Here is an 18,118-nt window from a genome sequence, read left to right as displayed (position 1 = left end):
GGGTGGTATACCGCACGTACATGCCAGATATGAAAAAGATTGAACGTTGTGTCAAGGAACTATTGGTCATTTCCTGAATTTGTCATTTTGCCGAAAAAATGGCCGACTTTGGCACCACGCCCAGGTCAGACCCGTGAATGAAAACGCACCATTTTAAAAACTTAAGATTTCATATGTCTCCTGGACAGTCTCACCAATTTTGAAGATGATCCAACTAATTCCCTTGGCGGAAAGGCCTCAAATGTGCACCCTGTAAATCGATAAAAATTTCATATTCGATCCAAAATAACAGATTTCCTGTTGGGTTTGGAATATGGGTGCCAATGCTTTTTTGGAGCGGTTTTGGACAAGGTATAGACTCCCCAAATTTCATTGCTCTACGCCAGGGGTTTTCAACCCAGTCCTCAAGGCACACTGTGGGTCCTGGTTTTTGTTCCAGCCGATCCAGCAGAGACAGTTGAACCAATGAGGCTTCTGCTAAAACAAGCCACACCTGACTGCAATCAACTGATTGCACTTGTAAAACACCAGATTGGGGAAAAAGTGTTGTCATCTTGTTTGGTAAGAATGAAATCCTGCACCCACAGTGTGCCTTAGTGGAATAGGTTGGGGACCCCTGCTCTACGCTGACAGACCCTAATGTTATAGGCCAATTTTAAAATTTCAAGGGGGCGCCACTGAGCCATTTTGTTACATTTTTTTTTCAACGTTGTAAAATTATCAAAATTTCCAATTTTCCGCACGTATGTGCAAATTTTGGTGACTTTTCGTGCATGTTCAGGCCTCCAAATTGGCCGTTTTCATTTGCCATGAAAAAAAAAAAAAAAAAAATCCTTTGCAGAACAATAGGGTCTTCGCACCTGTTGGTGCTCGGGCCTAACAAGCCAATATGTAGGACACAGTGAGAGCAATAAAGCATTGTCATTCCAGTCATAAACCTTTCACCAAGGTCCTGCTGAAACATTTAGATAAAAAACTGAGTACTACATGTAAATTCATCACTGCTCTACAACTGTGTTTCTGCAATGTTATTTTTCAACCCCCCCCCCAAAAAGAGAAAACATAACCATTATTGAAAACCTCCAGACTGTACCCTGTTTGTCATGCAAAGTTAGATGATACAGGCTCCAACTCACCCACATCCCTCAACAATGAACAGAGAATTTCTGAAAATAATGTAATACTTAACAGAGCATGGCACTGGTTCGTTGACTATAAATTGCATGTCCACGATACAGCATGCTTTTCATTGGATTTATGCTATACAATTGAACATTTATTTTTATTACTTTACATATAATCTATTTGCATAAAAAGTTTAAAACAGTTAAGAACATTGGCATTTAGGGCGCTTTCACACTAGCACTGTTGGGTCCATTTTAAATGGACCGTTTTTTTGTTTTGTTTAGTTTTTTTCCAGATAGTCCGCTTCGTTTTGTAAATATCAACATGCTTTCGAATTCAAGTTCGGACCAAACAAACGAACTCTGGACCACTCAAAAATCGTGGATCTTAGTCAGCTTTAAGCACACCCTGGTTCGCTTGTGAATGCAAGCGGACCGGGGTACGTCCCCTCCCAGGACGTAGGTATTTCCTCTTCTAAATTTGTCCAATCAATGAGTGCACCTTTCATCCATGTGATGCTACTACGAAAGTTTGGTTGGAGCAGTGTGAATAAAAACTTTTTTATCAAGTCATTTGCAAGTGTTGTTGCGAGGTAGGTCTCCAACCGGACCCTGGTCCTCTTGGGGGCAGTTTACATGGCGACTCTGCGACAGGAAGACGCAATGACTGTGTTGCGGAGTGGCCTCGCTTGCATATGGTGTCGGCGAAGACAGAAGGCGAAGACGAACAATTCTCAATCATGCCTCCAAAGTGAAAGAATTCGATTGCGGGGGATTGAGGGGGGCTATCCCAGCATGCATATCGAAGGCTCCCGCAGCGCGACACCGCGCCGATAACGTCAGCACTCGTACACGTCACATTGGGCGTGCAGAGCGGTGCTAATAAACATTAAAAACAGCAAATATGGCGGAATGTCGGCTTTAATTTACTGTTTTTAATAATATTTTTAAATTAAATATGTTGAATGTTTCAATTTTTTGTGCCTTTTTTGAACAAAAGAAAAATGCCATCGCTTCAAGTGGCCGGGCATATTTTTTTCCGGGCTGAGGAACTTTGGTGGGGTCAAAGTGCATCATTTGCTGCCACCTTGTAAATCTGCACTGCCCCCTAGGGCCTGGAATGAAAACTACATCGTTTTCATGCGGAATTGCGACATTGTTCGAATGGAAACGGGCCCATATAAATGCAAACATGACATTTTTCGTCTTCTCGGAGAGTCACCATGTAAACAGCTAATGTGAAAGTGCCCTTAAGAAAGAAAACCTAAATTATGTAATTTGACAAGTCGTGGCCATTTAACCTGGCCACATTTAACTTATCTGATTCACAAAGCACCTTGAGCACAATAGAATTTTGTATGAAATTGTTAAAAACCTTGAATTAACTTCAGATGTGTTTTATAACAATAAGAGAGTGAATGTGATAAGTCTATTCAAGTCCTGGCAGGAAGGGACAACATTTGATTTTCCTAGAGTATCTATTAGGGGTGTGTATTGCCTCATATGTGGTGATACAATTTGTATCACGAGTCACAGGTCATGATTCGATTCGATTGATCCCGATACTACACTTGAAGATGATTTTAGAAAAAAAAACTAATCAAAATGGACATAAAGTACATTTAAATCAATTTATCCCTGAAACGTCATCCAGCACTCAAGTACTTTTTTTTAATGTTTGAACAAAATATGGCTTTCATTATAACATTTTCTCTTTTTTTAGTGCAAAACTGCTTTAGTCCAAACCTGCTCAAATGCGGGATTCTATATACTCCATGCCTCCATTTTTGCAGTAAAAGCCAAAATGAGCCCAAATTTCGGATGACTAATCCGAGCAAAAAAAAAAAAAAAAAAAAAAAAAAAAAAAACGTCCGCCATTGCTGAAGTGTGCCACCCGCAGCACACAGCTAACAGCAGCTAATGTTACAGTTTACATTGACTGACACTGGGCTGCTATAGGTGTGTAAACATGCCAGTAATGGCAGCCAACTACTTGAGGGTAACGTACACAAATCTCTACTCGGATTAATCTAATGTTGTTGTTACTGCTGTTACTGCTGTGCACTGCCAACTAGTGGACGGGAGTAGAAGTGCAGCCACTGAATTATTTCCACCAAAGCACATGTGTCGGGATCGATACAGACGGATTTTGAATCGATACGAGGATTGCGTGACGTAATATTGCGATATATCTCAGAATGGATTTTTTAAAACACCCCTACTATCTACTATCGTGTTGTGCAGACTGAATTTGTGTTATTCTAACACTTGACTTGCCTCTTGTTAGACCTGCCTCTTATTTGTTCCTCCCTCTTCACTAACACATTCAGTCTTGAAGGCGCGATAATAACTTCCTGCTACTATTTTTTTACCCACACTATGGAGCACAGACTAACAAATTGATTTTCTGATTTCCAATCTAATGGTACCCCCTCCATGAGCTGGTCTGCCAAACAAAGAGGCATTCAGAGGAACAGGAGCACCCTTCTCCTCTCAACACTTGGGCTTCTCTGCACAAATTCTGTGCAATCAGACTCACATGGCTAAAAGTACTTGACACCGTTTTCTAAATCTGTGTTCAAACCAAGGCTTTCACTGCAACTCTAATCAGAAAATGCCCCCAATGCTCTTTCATCACCCCTGTGCTGTGACTGCTGTACTCTTGATTCCTTTCCCTCCTGCCATGTTCTCCATATCACTACATCATCCCCTTTTATTTCTTGGCTTTTCCCTCAACCTTTCTAATTTCCTCTTGTAAATCTCCATTCTTTGAAGCCCTCATTTAAAAATTGTCTTCACGTACAAGATGCATAAAAAAAAAAAAAAAAAAGCTTTAAATATTATATATATAATATTACCGGTTTTGCCTTTTTGCACTCTTTTCATTTTAGTACCATAAATTAGCAGTGTTGTTACATGTGTGCATGTATTTTTGCAATCAAACAGTCAACCCCCTGCTAATCTTAATGGTATAGCCTCAGGGACACGCACTAAATAGCAAACTGCATTAACCAGACTCCAGGTAAATTTTGGCAACTTCTTGAATCAAAGCATTTTTTTTTCTGGTATGAAACTGTTTCATTAGGGATCATTCGAGTTGTTACACAGACCACGGAGACAAGCATCCCACCCCGGCTGAGGTCTACACTTTACTGAGTTCTCTTTAAGATATCTCATGTAGTGAGTAGATTACTAATTTTCCACTTAGTCTTTATTTTTCCTTATTTATCATTTCTCACTCATTCCATCTACCTTTACAGCGCCCTAGAAAGGGGGTGGGCAAAACCTTTTTCACTGTTTTGTGTGGAATAAATCCAGCACAAATCATGTTTTTTAAATTTTTCTCCCTCTCTCATTCCAGGCTAACTTGGCAGTGCAAGAGAATCGTCTGACCATCGCTCACATGGATTTTCAGAAAGCTCAGGCAGAGCTGGACGCCAAGCAGGCAGAACTGGATGTGGTACAGTGCGAGTATGAAAAGGCCATGATGGAGAAACAGGTAGGTGGCTTCATTAGCGGTTACAGAACACGCAGAAAAAAATAGCCCAGTATGTAGAAAGATATTTTGAAACTATATTACACTATGTGGTGCCGTAGGCAAGATGTTATATGTTTTTTTTTTCAACACCTGGATGAAATGTATCAGATAATATGTATCCAATTTGAAATAAAATAAAATATAATATTAAATGATGTTATTTAGACTGTTAAATTGAAACTTTAATTCTGAAACTCCAAACCCTAATTACTCATCTGTGTGTCTGTCTTCACTCCCTTTCAGACACTGTTGGAGGATGCTGAGCGTTGCAGGTACAAGATGCAGACTGCCTCCAGTCTGATCAGTGGCTTGGCTGGCGAGAAGGAGAGATGGACAGAGCAGAGTAAAGAATTTGCTGCTCAGACCAAGCGTCTCGTCGGTTGGTTTCATAATGAGTATTAATATTATTGTTATTATTTTTAAATCTGCCTTTACTTATGACTGGCACAGAAATACAGTGGTTGGCATTCAAACCACACAGAAAACAGATGCATTTGTCTATTCCTCGCTCAGTCCAATTATTTTAAAAGGTGTTTTAAGGCAACCTACCAAAAGACACTTTAAGTTGCTTAACTAAGAGAAAAATTGTATGTTAAGTAGAGGTGTACGAAATTCCCGATTCTTAGATTATTCGCGATTTAGCTGTGGAAGATTCGAGAACGATTCACAAAGATCCAAATTCCAATTATTGAAATATATCCAGGAAAGCTGAACTAAAATACAGTCCGCACGGTCTTTGGGACACAATGAGAAACGGCTCGAGAGTAAACATCATGCTCAACTCATGCATCAAGATAAAAAACCAATAATGCCTGACTGGGGCCGACAGCCGCTTCAAACTACATCCACATAGTGCTACGGTAGATATCACGTGTGTATAGAACTAGATGCGAAATGACACTCGGCGGCGTTAGCACATGTATAGAAAACTAGATGCAAAATGACTTGCTGGAATTAGTAAACAGCCGCCATCTTAAAGCAGTAGACTTCTCTGGAAGGCTGTTGTAGCGAACCTTCCAAGCAAACCTAATTAACTTTGTCTAAAATACTCCTAAATCGACAAAAACTTGACTTGAGTCCATCTTTAAATGATGAAACAGTTTTAAAACTTTCACATGTCGAAAGTTGACGGAAGGGAAATTATGGAATAACGGGGGCAATTGTAACAACTTTAACGGTTGATTAACAACATTAAATTAATTCAATGTAGTTTCAAGCTGCTGATACAGAATGGGGACTTGTGTATTTTATTTACTGTTTTGAACTGTTAACTTGATACTGAAATAGTAGTTTATTTAAGCCTAAGAGGATTTTTGTACAATTTTTGTAAATAATGTACGAAACATTAAAAGCAGCTAATAGCTGTGGGGGTGGGGGGTGCATCAATAATCAATTCATAATCGAATCGTAGCCTCTGAATCGTAATCGTAATCAAATAGTTAGGTGCCCCAAGATTCCCAACTCTAATGTAAAGCATTGGCTACAGTAAATTAGGTACCGTATATAGCAGACATGTCCAAAGTCCGGCCCGGGGGCCAAATGCGGCCCATGGTTAAATTTCATCCGGCCCCCAGCCTCTGTCATAAAATCAATAACATCTGGCCCGCACACAGACTTAATAAATTGGTCAGCAGTACTGCAACCAGCATATGAAGTAGCTTACACACGAAATGCTGCTCCTCATTTACCCACTAAAAGGCAGCAGCACTTTAACCCTTTATTGCCAAATGTATCACATTTGATACACCTAAAATTTCATGATTTTGATATTTCTTTTTGAAAAAAAAAAAAAAAATGATGGATGCAAGTCAACACATGCATCTGCAGGTTCCATGAGAAAAAATACACGATTTAGCATGGGTTATAGATATTAGAGCGCTTATTACACATATTCATTTTGACTTTTCACAAATCTGAAAAAAAGGTTTCATTAGGACCTTATTTTTCAAATTTTGGGATTCTCTGATAATTGCTTCATGTTGCAAGTATTTAAGAGCTAAGCAACATTACTCCGTGTGACCCTCTACTTCCAATTTTCTAAAATGGTGACAATCAACAAAAAAAAGTTGACTGTGACGGCCGACGCTTCAAGGATAGGTGGAAATTGGACTATTTTTTCAGTAAAATATGCAACAACTGTGTCTTGCCTCATTTGCAAAGAGACAGTCGCTGTTTTTAAAGATTTCAATGTGAGGCGATATTACCAAACAAGACCCTCTGACATGTACGACAAGATTACAGGGATGATATGCAGTGAGAAATTGAAGCAACTTGAAGCTAGTTTAATTTTACAGCAGTAGTATTTCGCAAGAGCCAGAGAGTTGAAAGAGAACGCCGCAAAGGGTAGTTGCGAGATTGTTGAAATTATTCATTAATAAAATAACAAAGCAAATGTGACACACTGAATGGCTTGCTAAATTTTGCTTAAATATATTGTTCTACGTAAAGGACGTCAGCCAAGGTCGGCCCCCCACATTTTTACCACGCAAAATCTGGCCCCCTTTGCAAAAAGTTTGGACACCTCTGGTATATAGTAAATGCTAGGGTGAGTTGTCCTCCATCTCTTTATGTCAGTCCTTTGGTTGGTGGAAGGTCAGTCCAGATTGCAGAATGTAGTTTCCCTGTAACCCTGAACACAATAAGCAATATTGAAAAGTGATGGATGCATTTACTGTATGTGTCTTTTTGCCCTAGGTGACATACTCCTCGCCACAGCGTTCTTGTCTTACTCCGGTCCTTTTAACCAGGAGTTCCGTAACCTCCTACTCATTGATTGGCAAAATGAACTGAAGCAGCGTCAAATCCCGTTTGACAGCAATCTCAATCTGACCGACCTGCTTATTGATGCACCAACTGTCAGTGAGTGGAATCTACAGGTCAGTGATCAAACTTTGATCTGTTAATTTGGTTGTAACTGTGGGGTACAAGTAACAGCAAAACAAACATTACCTGGTACAAATGAATGTGAAATGTAATTTTGGGGGCTATGATTACTTATAGTTAAAAATGTTCTTGCCATTTATCCTTTCTTTTAACAGGGGCTCCCTAATGATGACCTCTCGATACAGAATGGCATCATTGTCACAAAAGCTGCACGTTTTCCTCTTCTTGTTGACCCTCAAACACAAGGAAAAATTTGGATTAAGAACAAAGAAGCGAAGAATGAGCTGCAGGTTTGTTTTATATTTGGTTTGGATTGTTGTTTGTCATAAATTATTACAGTGTCCTATATACTAAAAATAATCATGATCTTGCCTCAATATATTCATTTATTTACCCCGGGCATGTTTAGTTGAACACACATATATTATTCTGATATAAATGGCAACATGTGCAAACATTGGTTACTGTAGGTCAGTGCATCATTCCTGAGAAATAATGGACTCATTTTGAGAGTACCTCATCCCTTTTAAATGGGAATTCATTCATACCCTTGGGGAGTATTGTGTCATCATGGCAACATAGACTTTAAAAAAATGCCACAGGAGGGCCATTATTAAACTGTTTGGCGCAGTACATCCTCTTCAGTATTCACTGATAGAAAATGTGCTCTTAATCTGTGCCTACATGCATTTGCTTTTGTTTAGCCTTCGGTTTAATACGTCAGTTGTAGCAGGATTGGCCATTCCTTCCTCCGTTGCTCTATGTGCTGAATTAATGTAGTGTCTGTTTATTTAGTTATTATATTCGATATAGATACTAACTGGCCACAATTAATAAATACTGGTTCCATTAAGTTATCAGTAATTGATGCATCCCAAAAAGAAATGCTTAACATTCCTGTCATTTTTGTACCAAAATATAATTCTCATGTCAAATGGGGCAGATTTATGAATATGCTCTTATTCTCAGATCACCTCATTGAACCATAAATACTTCAAGAACCACCTAGAAGACAGTTTGTCTCTTGGTCGCCCCCTCTTAATTGAGGACATCGGAGAGGAGTTGGACCCTGCCCTCGATAACATCCTTGAGAAAAATTTCATCAAGACTGGATCCACTTACAAGGTAATGACTTCAATCGGCTACATAGACATTTAGCTTTCTAGGCTTGTTTGCTCTGATTTTGTTTCTGAGACTGAGGCCATGTCTGCACTTAGCAGTTTTTTTTTTTTTTTTTTCCAAACCGAGGATCCTGCCCTAATACGTCGGGAAAAAATGATTACGTCCACACCAGTACGTAGCCAAACTCATTCATTCATTCATTCATTCATTTTTAAGTAAATTCATAACGACGCGTGAAAAATAATTGTCCATAAGTTCTTCAATATGAAGCACTGCAAGAGTTTGTGAATAAATGGAAGCAAAAAAAGCACCTGACCTGAGTTTGTAGCAGTCAGTGACGTTTCCACAGTTAAAGTTAGGGATCGCGGAACCGGTGGGGGATCCCAACGCAGACAACAGGAAAACAGAGTGGGTAGATGCCACTTTTTATTTAGCACACGAATATTGCACAGGCGGAAGGAGGAGTGGTTGTGGTGGGTACTGTAAATGCCAATGTGGGTAGCCGGCGGTTGTCGGGTTGACGGTTCACCGGGTAAATGGAGGGGCGCGCTGATCAGGTCCTGAGGCGAGAAAAGAATATCATGAGCCGGTGTCAAAATCAATATACTAGTATATAATAGGAGTGTGAGAATCAACTGGCGGAGAAAGCAGACAAGTTGCACGGGCGATGTGGTGGTGTGTCTGCTGGGCTTTTAAAGCTGGCTGATGACAATTGCTCTCAGCTGTGGCCGCTCTAACTAGTCCTGCCACCCGTCCCTTGAAATACGGAATCGTTCCATAATTGGGAATTAAAAGTTGCGTTCCGTATTGAACCAATACGGAACAGTTTATTCCGTATTTCACAATTGTCCCATGGGGCAACCCCGCGCGACCCGTGGCCCTGGCGGCGGTGCGCCTAGCACATTCACGTCTGCCACAGGCAAACACAAACCCGCGTTCATAAGTGAACACTGAGCCAACAATATTGAACAAAAAGGGCAGGAGAGATTAAAGACACTAAAATAGTTATCTGCCTGCCCGCTGCCGTCTGCCCTGCCCTGCGCTGCACTCCTCTTCCAGGTTCGTTGCCTAGTTACGGAAGTTACCTCGCTCGCTCTGCTCAGTGCACCTCCCCGCGCGTCTTCAAAACAAAGATGTCTTCAACATCAGATGCTCTGGACACCCCACCTCGTCCTCAAAAGAGGAAACGTCTGCAAGGCAGGCAGGAAAGTTTTTGCAGTGTTTCATAGAGGTGTGGCAGATGTGAAACAGCATGCTGCAGGGGACCTCCACAAACGGAATATAAGATCCCAGAGGAGCCTTCGTCACATTTTTTTGTACCTGAAACATCCCCTGAGCTTGATTTGGTATCTTATTATGGATAACATATAGGCTATATTTATATTTACCTTCATACATCTTGCATTGATAGGAGCATAGCTAGGCTATTTCAGTTGCTACTATGCTTTATTATTTTCAGGAATGTTGATTTTTTGTTTTTTTTTGAAACATGTATTTATTATCAATCAATATAGAATGACTTTATGTACCTATAAAGAACATCTTATTTTGTTATGCTAACTAATGCTCCTCATTTGAAATTATTCCTAAGAGATTTATAGCAAATAAACACAATAAATAGTCCTAATGCAAATATATACTATCTATTAATTGATTAAAAGTGATACCAAAATTAAAGCAATAATTTGACATCATCCCACTCCTACCCTCTAAATTACTGCAGCTGAGGTGACACAGGTATACCACACAGTAAAACGTGGCCAGAGCCACAACAGTGCTGACTGTGGACACAAGCTCAATCAGAAGATTCTATGTGTTTCCAAAATGGTGAAGAAAATGACTTTGGGGAGAACAAAGCAAGAGGCACTGTTGAAACAAGTCCTGGTTCCGAAGACAGTGGGTGATGTGCTCTAGATCTTAACCTCACCCGTCCCATTCTCCATATAGACCGATCCCTCGAATAAATTGAGCAGGAAGACGTTTCCCCTTGCTGTCCTGTATTTCAGTCCAGAGTCTAGGTTCACCAACAAAACGCTGGACTTCATAGAGAATGCAGACGAGTCAGCTGCTGGAATTGTAGCTCCCCTAGAACATTCACTTGAAAAATTTGGCTTGTCAATGGATCACGTGACCGCATCCAGTGCCGACAACATAAATGTTAATTACGTTATTCACAACTTTGTTTTCACTAACCTGCAGAAAAAAAGAAAAAAAACAACAATCTAGTGCAAAGAAACTGCCATGCCCACATAGTGAACAATACAGTTTTCTTATTTAAACATAGATACATTTCTATGCATTTTAGGTGTTTAGAGGATGCCCCTTTTTTTTTCGCCTGTAAGGCTTCGGGCGCGATGGGGGGGCGTCCCTTATTTCTATTTCTGAAAGGTGGAAACCCTAGCTCTAACCATTTGACGTCCGACATGTAATCAGGCAAACATCATTCACCTAAGGCAGGGCTCAGGAAAGAGGGACAGAGGCCCTACCAGTTAAATCTTCTTGTCGACATGATGGCGCCACAAACGCAGAATTCGCACATCTTCATTTTGGACGAAGGTTTTAAGAACCCTCGTCTAAATGTGCATGTGGATGACAGTCCAAACCTTAGAAAAAGTTCTTCTTTTCGCCAAATACCTTGCTACGTGTAGATATGGCTTGAGACTGAACCTGATTGAACATAAGAAAGGTCTGCTTGTTACGATGACAAACAAAATGTTCAGTTCAGTCCCACTTGCCTGACAAACAAACAAACAAACAACTAGTACAAACAAACTCGCAATGAAAGTAGCTGTTACAGCTGGAAAGAAGTGCAACTATACATTATCTTGCATTTTCACTAGGTTTTACACTGTCACCTCATTCAGCCAGGTAAAGGAATATAATGTTACTTCAGGTAAATTCTACACATGTCATCCACCCAATGTTGACACAACTAGGATTGGTTGACTTTTTATCTACGAGAGCAATGGCATGGCTCCTGGAGCATGGCCTCCTCTCTGCCTGGGCTGCCGCAGGGGCGGGGGGGTTGGGTCTCCGATCCCGCGCTGCCCCACGGCGGCTTCTGGGCGCTCTCCTGCTTCTGCCTTCCCCTCTCTTTTCTGCCTGGGTGTCCTCCCTGTGCCCCGGCATAGGTCGCTGGTTGGGCGGCAGTGGGTCAGCCAGGTATCGCCTGTTCTGGGTGTGGATCCTGTCCTGCCTGGGCTTAGCAGGCCGTGGGGGTCCCGCGGTGTGCCATGTTGGTTGGGGGGCTGCTGCGGTGGCTCATGGGCTGGATGGCTCGTTTGGGGTGGAGGTTGGCGTGGGAGTTGGCGTGGGGGGCGGTGGCGCTTCCCCACGTCCCATCCCTGAAGGCCGGTTGATGGGGGCATGGATGGCCCGGGGAACCTTCCTGGATGACAGCAGCCCTCTTGCTGGCGATGCGGGAGGAGGGATGGGCTGCGCTGGCTTAGCCCCCCACGATTGGCTGGGGAAGGGCCATGGCCCTGGGGTGGCTCCCGTGTGGCATTTCCACCCATTTGCAGGACTATCATACAGTATGTCTGATGGGATTCACGCAGGTGCAATTAGACACACTCAAGTAAAGAAACTCAGTGTTATGATTAGCGATCAGGCAGCATAGACTAGGATGCCAACATATTCACACTCATAAGGGTTTACACAAATGATGGGCTATACACCTCACAAGTCTGATTTGTGTACACTTAACCCCTCCAAATCATTTATCTTTCTGACTCTTCCCCACCGCCCTTTCTCCTTGGTCATCAGGCCCCCACATGGTGTCAACTGGAAATACAGCTAACTCACGATAGCACCAACATATTCATAGTTAGTGTAGGCGTTCAATGTATTTCTTGTTGTTGTTTGTGCTACTTCTGTCTCTCTCTCCTATATATTTTTTTTCTATCACGCCCATAACCCCTTCCTGTTCGCTGCTTTCTCCTAATAAACGAGGCACGTTGAATGGTCACAATGGGAGCACTTCATACTTCCATGTGATACATTAAAACTGTTCAGACCAATCGGACACTCATATTTCCATTCTCTCTGTCAAGCAGCTAAACAAGACAGGTTAGGAAAAAAATGGCAAAAAAAAACAATGGGGATTCTGTACCGGGATATTGTGCAAGGACAGTTTACCATAGTTCTGGGGAAGCTGGATATGGAACTCACAACATTTAGATTGAGAGATTACTGACCTAAGCCACAGTGGTTGCTGCATACTATAATTGCAAAGAATGCAGTTTAAGAAATACTTCTGCCTTACTTTATGTAGGTAAAAATTGGGGACAAAGAGGTGGATGTCATGAAGGGGTTCAGGCTCTATATGACTACCAAGCTGCCTAACCCAGCATACACCCCTGAGATCAGTGCCCGCACCTCCATCATTGACTTCACTGTAACAATGCGAGGACTGGAAGACCAGCTTCTGGGCAGAGTCATCCTCAAAGAAAAACAGGTGACACGTTCTTATAGACACAGCATACACAATTTTGATTGCTTGGTTATTTTAGAGTAGTTGTAATAGTTTTTATTTATTTTTAATTTTCTTTCAATCATTAAACAGAATTTATCTGAACTTCGATATGTTGATTAATGTTATAGAAACTGCACTTTTTAATTGCTTGCATACAAATGCTAATGTTGACTCTCTGGGGTGCCACTCACCTATCAAGTGTGAAATGAAAAAGCCAGTGTGTGTTTGACGATGCATCCACTACATATGCCTTATACAGGACATGGCTCAGTACCTTAATTGACAAGTCTAATTCAGTGGAATGGCGGAGAAGTGCTGACTCCACAAGTGTTTTATTTATGATGCTGGGCTTCACACTTGATTTCTTTTTTTTTTAAATTGGAGTAGTAATGCCCTAGTGCTGCCTAAATTTGTCATAATCATTGCGCTACAGTTAGGGGACTACGCTAAAAAGTTACTGACTTAGATGTGAAAGGGCCACCCTCTCAAAAAAGTCTCAGAAAACGAAGGGGATAACACTTTTTAACATATTACTACGGAATTCATCAAATGTACAAACATTTTAGGGCTACTGTGTGCATATTCAGTATTTTAGGTTTTTTTTTTTTTTTTTATGTCATCAGGAACTGGAGAAGGAACGGACAGATCTTTTAGAAGATGTTACATTGAACAAACGGAAGATGAAGGAGCTTGAAGACAACCTCCTGTGTCGACTGACCAGCACACAGGAAAGGACACCCACTCCATTTCAACCAACACTATATCGGACGATAATTGAAATCCCATTCTAAACCAAAACATATATGCAAAATGTAATCGAAATGATTGCAATTGATTTTTTTCCCCCAATTATCCTTATTTTATTATGATAGAACATCAGCATAAATTTTGTGACGGATACAAAAACAAATCATTAACATTAACTAGTGCAATTTTGCAAATTTTGTGCATTAAAAAGCAACGTTTTCCTCGTACTTTAATGTTGCGTTATGATAGCTATTCCACATTAACACTTTCCCGACTTAGTGTTATCAATACTGTGTTTGTATTTGTAGGGCTCACTAGTGGATGATGAAAGTCTGATTGCTGTTCTTGCCAACACCAAGTGCACAGCTGAAGAGGTCAATCAAAAACTTCAGATTGCAGCTGACACAGAGGTTCAAATCAATGCTGCCAGGGAGGAGTATCGACCTGGTAGGTTATAGCAGAGTTTACAACCTTTGGGGCAACATTTCCCCTTTTATTGAATGTTTTATGGAGTGAAATTGAATGTTACGACCAGGTTTTGGCCATCCATTTTCAATACCCTTCAGACTTGGGGGTGGGATATTTTCTTTGTCAGTTAAGGGTTAAGTTAGAATGGAGTAAGACTGGAGACCGTTAATCGTTTACAAGTAAATCACAGATCACTACTGTACAACCATTCACATCAACAAACTTTTCTGTATCTTCATTTAACCCAAAATAATTTACATGTGGGATTACATTAAGATAGAATGTTTATTTTTTTTGAGGCATCAGCACTAACAATAACTGTACATAGAGCTGCAATGGTCTGGTTGAAACACTGACATGTACTCGCTACTCATTAAAGCATAAGATACAATTTGTCTTGTACTGATTACTTGTCTGTCTGATTTCAGTGGCGACCAGGGGAAGTATCTTGTATTTCCTAATCACAGAAATGAGCATGGTGAATGTGATGTATCAGACTTCCCTGAGGCAGTTCCTGGGACTTTTTGACCTTTCTCTGGTTAGGTGAGAATCCGCCACAATTTTGCATATGAACAGTTTTGCCACAGTGACTTAAAAAAAGCCTTCTTTATACATATACTGCTCAAACAAATAAAGGGAACACTAACATAACACGTTGTAGATCTGAATGAATGAAATATTTTATTAAATACGTTGTTCTTTCCATGGTTAAACGTGCTGACAGCAAAGTCAGACTAAAATTATCCATGAAAATGAAATGTATCAACCCATGGAGGTCCGGATTTGGATTTATACTCAAAATGAAAGTGGAAAAACACACAATAGGCTGATCCAACTTTGATGTAATGTCCTTTAAACAAGTCAAAATTAAGCTTAGTAGTGTGTTTGGCCTCTGCATGCGTATATGATCTCGCTGCAATGCCTGGACATGGTCCTGATGAGGTGGCAGATGTTCTCCTGAGGAATTTCCACCCAGATCTGGACCAGCACATCACTGAGTTCCTGGACATTCTGAGGACCAACCTGTCGTCCTGTAGGAGATTCCAGGAGACAGGTAGTTTCTCCAGGAGAGCTGGACAGGGCCGTAGAAGATCCTTAAACCCTTAGCATGTTCGATATCCACTCCTTTGTTCAAGGAGGAATAGGATGAACGCTGCCAGAGCCATACAAAATGACCTCCAGCAGGCCACTGGTGTGAATGTTTGTGACCAAACAATCAGAAATGGGCTCCATTACGATGGTCTGATTCGCCTGACCTAAATCCAATAAAACACCTCTGGGACATTGTGTTTAGGTCCATCTGGCAAAGCTAGGTTGCTCCTCAGACTGTCCAGGAGCTCAGTGATGCCCTGGTCCAAACCTTTCTTAATCGTTCTTAACTTACAAGAATATTTATAATAATAAGTTGACAATGAGCATTTTCTGTTTCCCATCATTCTTGAGGGGAATTCAAATCAGGCTGCTTAGGCAATACTTTTCGGCAAGATCGTCATCCATTGAATTTGGTACGCTCGCCGGTTTCGTGCCAATGTAGTTACCCGAGTCAAAAATTGTTTCCCTTGGGCGGAGCCATATGGAGGTTAATTTGTGTCTTTATTATTCAATCCAAATAAAGTTGCTTCAATAAAAATTTAAAAAAGTTGCTTCAATTAAAATATATGTTTTCAAACAAAAAAAGTTGCTTCAATCAAAAAAAAATGTGTTTGAATGCAAAATAAGTTTGAAACTTAAGAAACTCCCAAAAATGCACGTGAAAGTTATTTTTTTGGATTATTATTATTATGTTTTTTTTTAAATTGAAGTCAAGTTTTTTTTTTTTAATTTAAGCAACTTTTTGATTGAAGTCATGTTGATTTGTGTTTGGGTCAGATTTTGGCTCCAACATTTTTCCTCTATTATTCAATTAAAAAATAAGTTGCTTCAAAAAAATATAGATTTTCAAAAAGAAAAATCACTTCAATCAAAAACAGAAAAATTTCAGTTATAGAAAGTTTTTGAATGCGAAAAAATATTTTAGATTGAAAAATTTGCATTTGAACACTTCAATTTTCATTGAAAAAGTTTTCTTTGATTGAAGCAATCCTTTTTGTGTTTAGGCCATATTATGATTAGGACATTTGTGTCTAAATCATTCAATCCCCCAAAACGTTGCTTCAATCAAAAAAAATATTTTCAATCAGAGAAAAATATCATTTTTAAAAATACATATTTTTTCTCTAATATATATATATATATATATATATATAATTTTTTTTTTAACTATATGCAAAGCAAATGACTGTCTAAGGTGCAAAATAATTTCGACCCATTATAAAAATGTTTTTTTGTTCATTTCATTCATTTTTATTTTATATTTTATTATTTTCATAAATACTGACTTTTTTTTCATGTACATTTATAGTGACAATGAAAGTAAAGTGAAATGAAAATGAAAGGGTGGAAAGAGGACCGACACCCCATGGAAGTGTGGGCTGTGTGATGTAGCCCTGTGTCTAATTCCAGGACGAAACTGCTTTTCGGAGTGGCATGCCTGAAAAAAATTTAACTTATTTATTGTAAATATTTTTGAAAACACTTTTTTTCCCCAATGTTATATATATATTTTTTTTCCCACAATCAGTCTTCTCAATTTGTGGAAATAAATGTGTGTTCAAGAAGCTTGATTGTGTGTACATAGTTTTCATCAGGTGATGGGCCGCAATACCTAAACTCATATAGAGATGGCCTCTAAACACTTTTTGTGTTAGATGGTATATTTGTTCACTGTTCTTCACTGTTTGGTCTGCTGTATATAACCTGTTTTGACTAGAGCATGTATAAAGGCAAAAAACGCCTATGGCTATACCTGTTGTTTATGATGACTTGTCAAATATAAGACTATTTATTCTAAGTTTTTTTGGTTGAATGTTCATCCTAACATGTTGAATAAATATTACAAAGTTTCAAAACGGTTCGTTACGCATGTTTGGTTGTCAATTGGACATCAATATTAAAAATTTTGACAAAACGATTTTGGAATTTTTGGTCTTTTTGGGCCCAAAATGATGATTTATAATTGGTCAGTGAAGGAAACAACAGTTTGGACATGAAGTTCAAGGTGTCACAAAAAAAGGGACCAAACCAGGCCATCGTAAACAATTCTTTCTTTGAAATATAAAGGCAACTTCAAAGGCATGCAAAATAAGACAAAATAGGCCCAGACCTTAAAGGGTTAACCACCGTGAAGCTTTGAACCAATTGGCTGCAAAGTGTCATTGCTTCAAGAAGCTTCATTTGGCCATCACTTCTCCCTTGGGAGAGACAGTCAACCCCTGCTGCCACTTGCTGTCAACATTGTCATCATCAAACATGCCTCCTAGCCTGCATTGCAGCGCTACAGACGTAATTATCAATAAAAACTCATGTTCTGTGCTATTATTTGTTCAGTTACTCTTCAAGTTGTTTCATTAATTGCTAGCTCTGGTATTTATTAACACTTTATTTGACAGCAGCGCCATAAAACTGTCATAAGACTATCATGATTATGACATGACCCTGCCATGAGCATTAATGAATGTTTATGACATTTTGTGTCATCCGGCAAATTATCTCATGTTTGAATAGATGTAAAAGATCCAAACTGGATATAAATGGAGTTAGTGACATAATCTGCCGGATGATACTTAATGACATCTGTCATAAGCATTCATTAGTGACATAATCTGCCGGATGATACTTAATGACATCTGTCATAAGCATTCATTAAAGCCCATGATAGTGTCA

The 18,118-nt window shown here is 39.8% G+C and overlaps 1 protein-coding gene across 12 annotated transcripts in view; it reads left to right on the top strand.

Annotated features, from left to right (window-relative positions):
- The window catches only part of dnah5 (dynein, axonemal, heavy chain 5), a 173,918-nt gene that overhangs the window by 97,874 nt on the left and 57,926 nt on the right, over positions 1-18,118 (top strand). For 8 of the 12 annotated variants that reach the window (XM_057835036.1, XM_057835035.1, XM_057835042.1 and 5 more), the window contains 10 exons: positions 4,486-4,623; positions 4,906-5,041; positions 7,357-7,538; positions 7,701-7,835; positions 8,515-8,670; positions 8,794-8,838; positions 12,941-13,123; positions 13,765-13,870; positions 14,198-14,335; positions 14,785-14,899. In XM_057835036.1, coding sequence (XP_057691019.1) covers positions 4,486-4,623; positions 4,906-5,041; positions 7,357-7,538; positions 7,701-7,835; positions 8,515-8,670; positions 8,794-8,838; positions 12,941-13,123; positions 13,765-13,870; positions 14,198-14,335; positions 14,785-14,899 — 1,334 coding nt within the window. Of the gene's footprint in view, positions 1-4,485; positions 4,624-4,905; positions 5,042-7,356; positions 7,539-7,700; positions 7,836-8,514; positions 8,671-8,793; positions 8,839-12,940; positions 13,124-13,764; positions 13,871-14,197; positions 14,336-14,784; positions 14,900-16,757; positions 17,040-18,118 lie in introns of those variants that run through there. The other 4 variants (XM_057835038.1, XM_057835046.1, XM_057835047.1 and 1 more) reach the window with 2 other exon arrangements.

This window comes from Corythoichthys intestinalis, chromosome 4 (assembly GCF_030265065.1).
Source record: "Corythoichthys intestinalis isolate RoL2023-P3 chromosome 4, ASM3026506v1, whole genome shotgun sequence".
Lineage (NCBI taxonomy): Eukaryota > Metazoa > Chordata > Actinopteri > Syngnathiformes > Syngnathidae > Corythoichthys > Corythoichthys intestinalis.
Note: the sequence above shows the minus strand (reverse complement) of the source record. Positions and strands in the feature narration are given on the sequence as shown.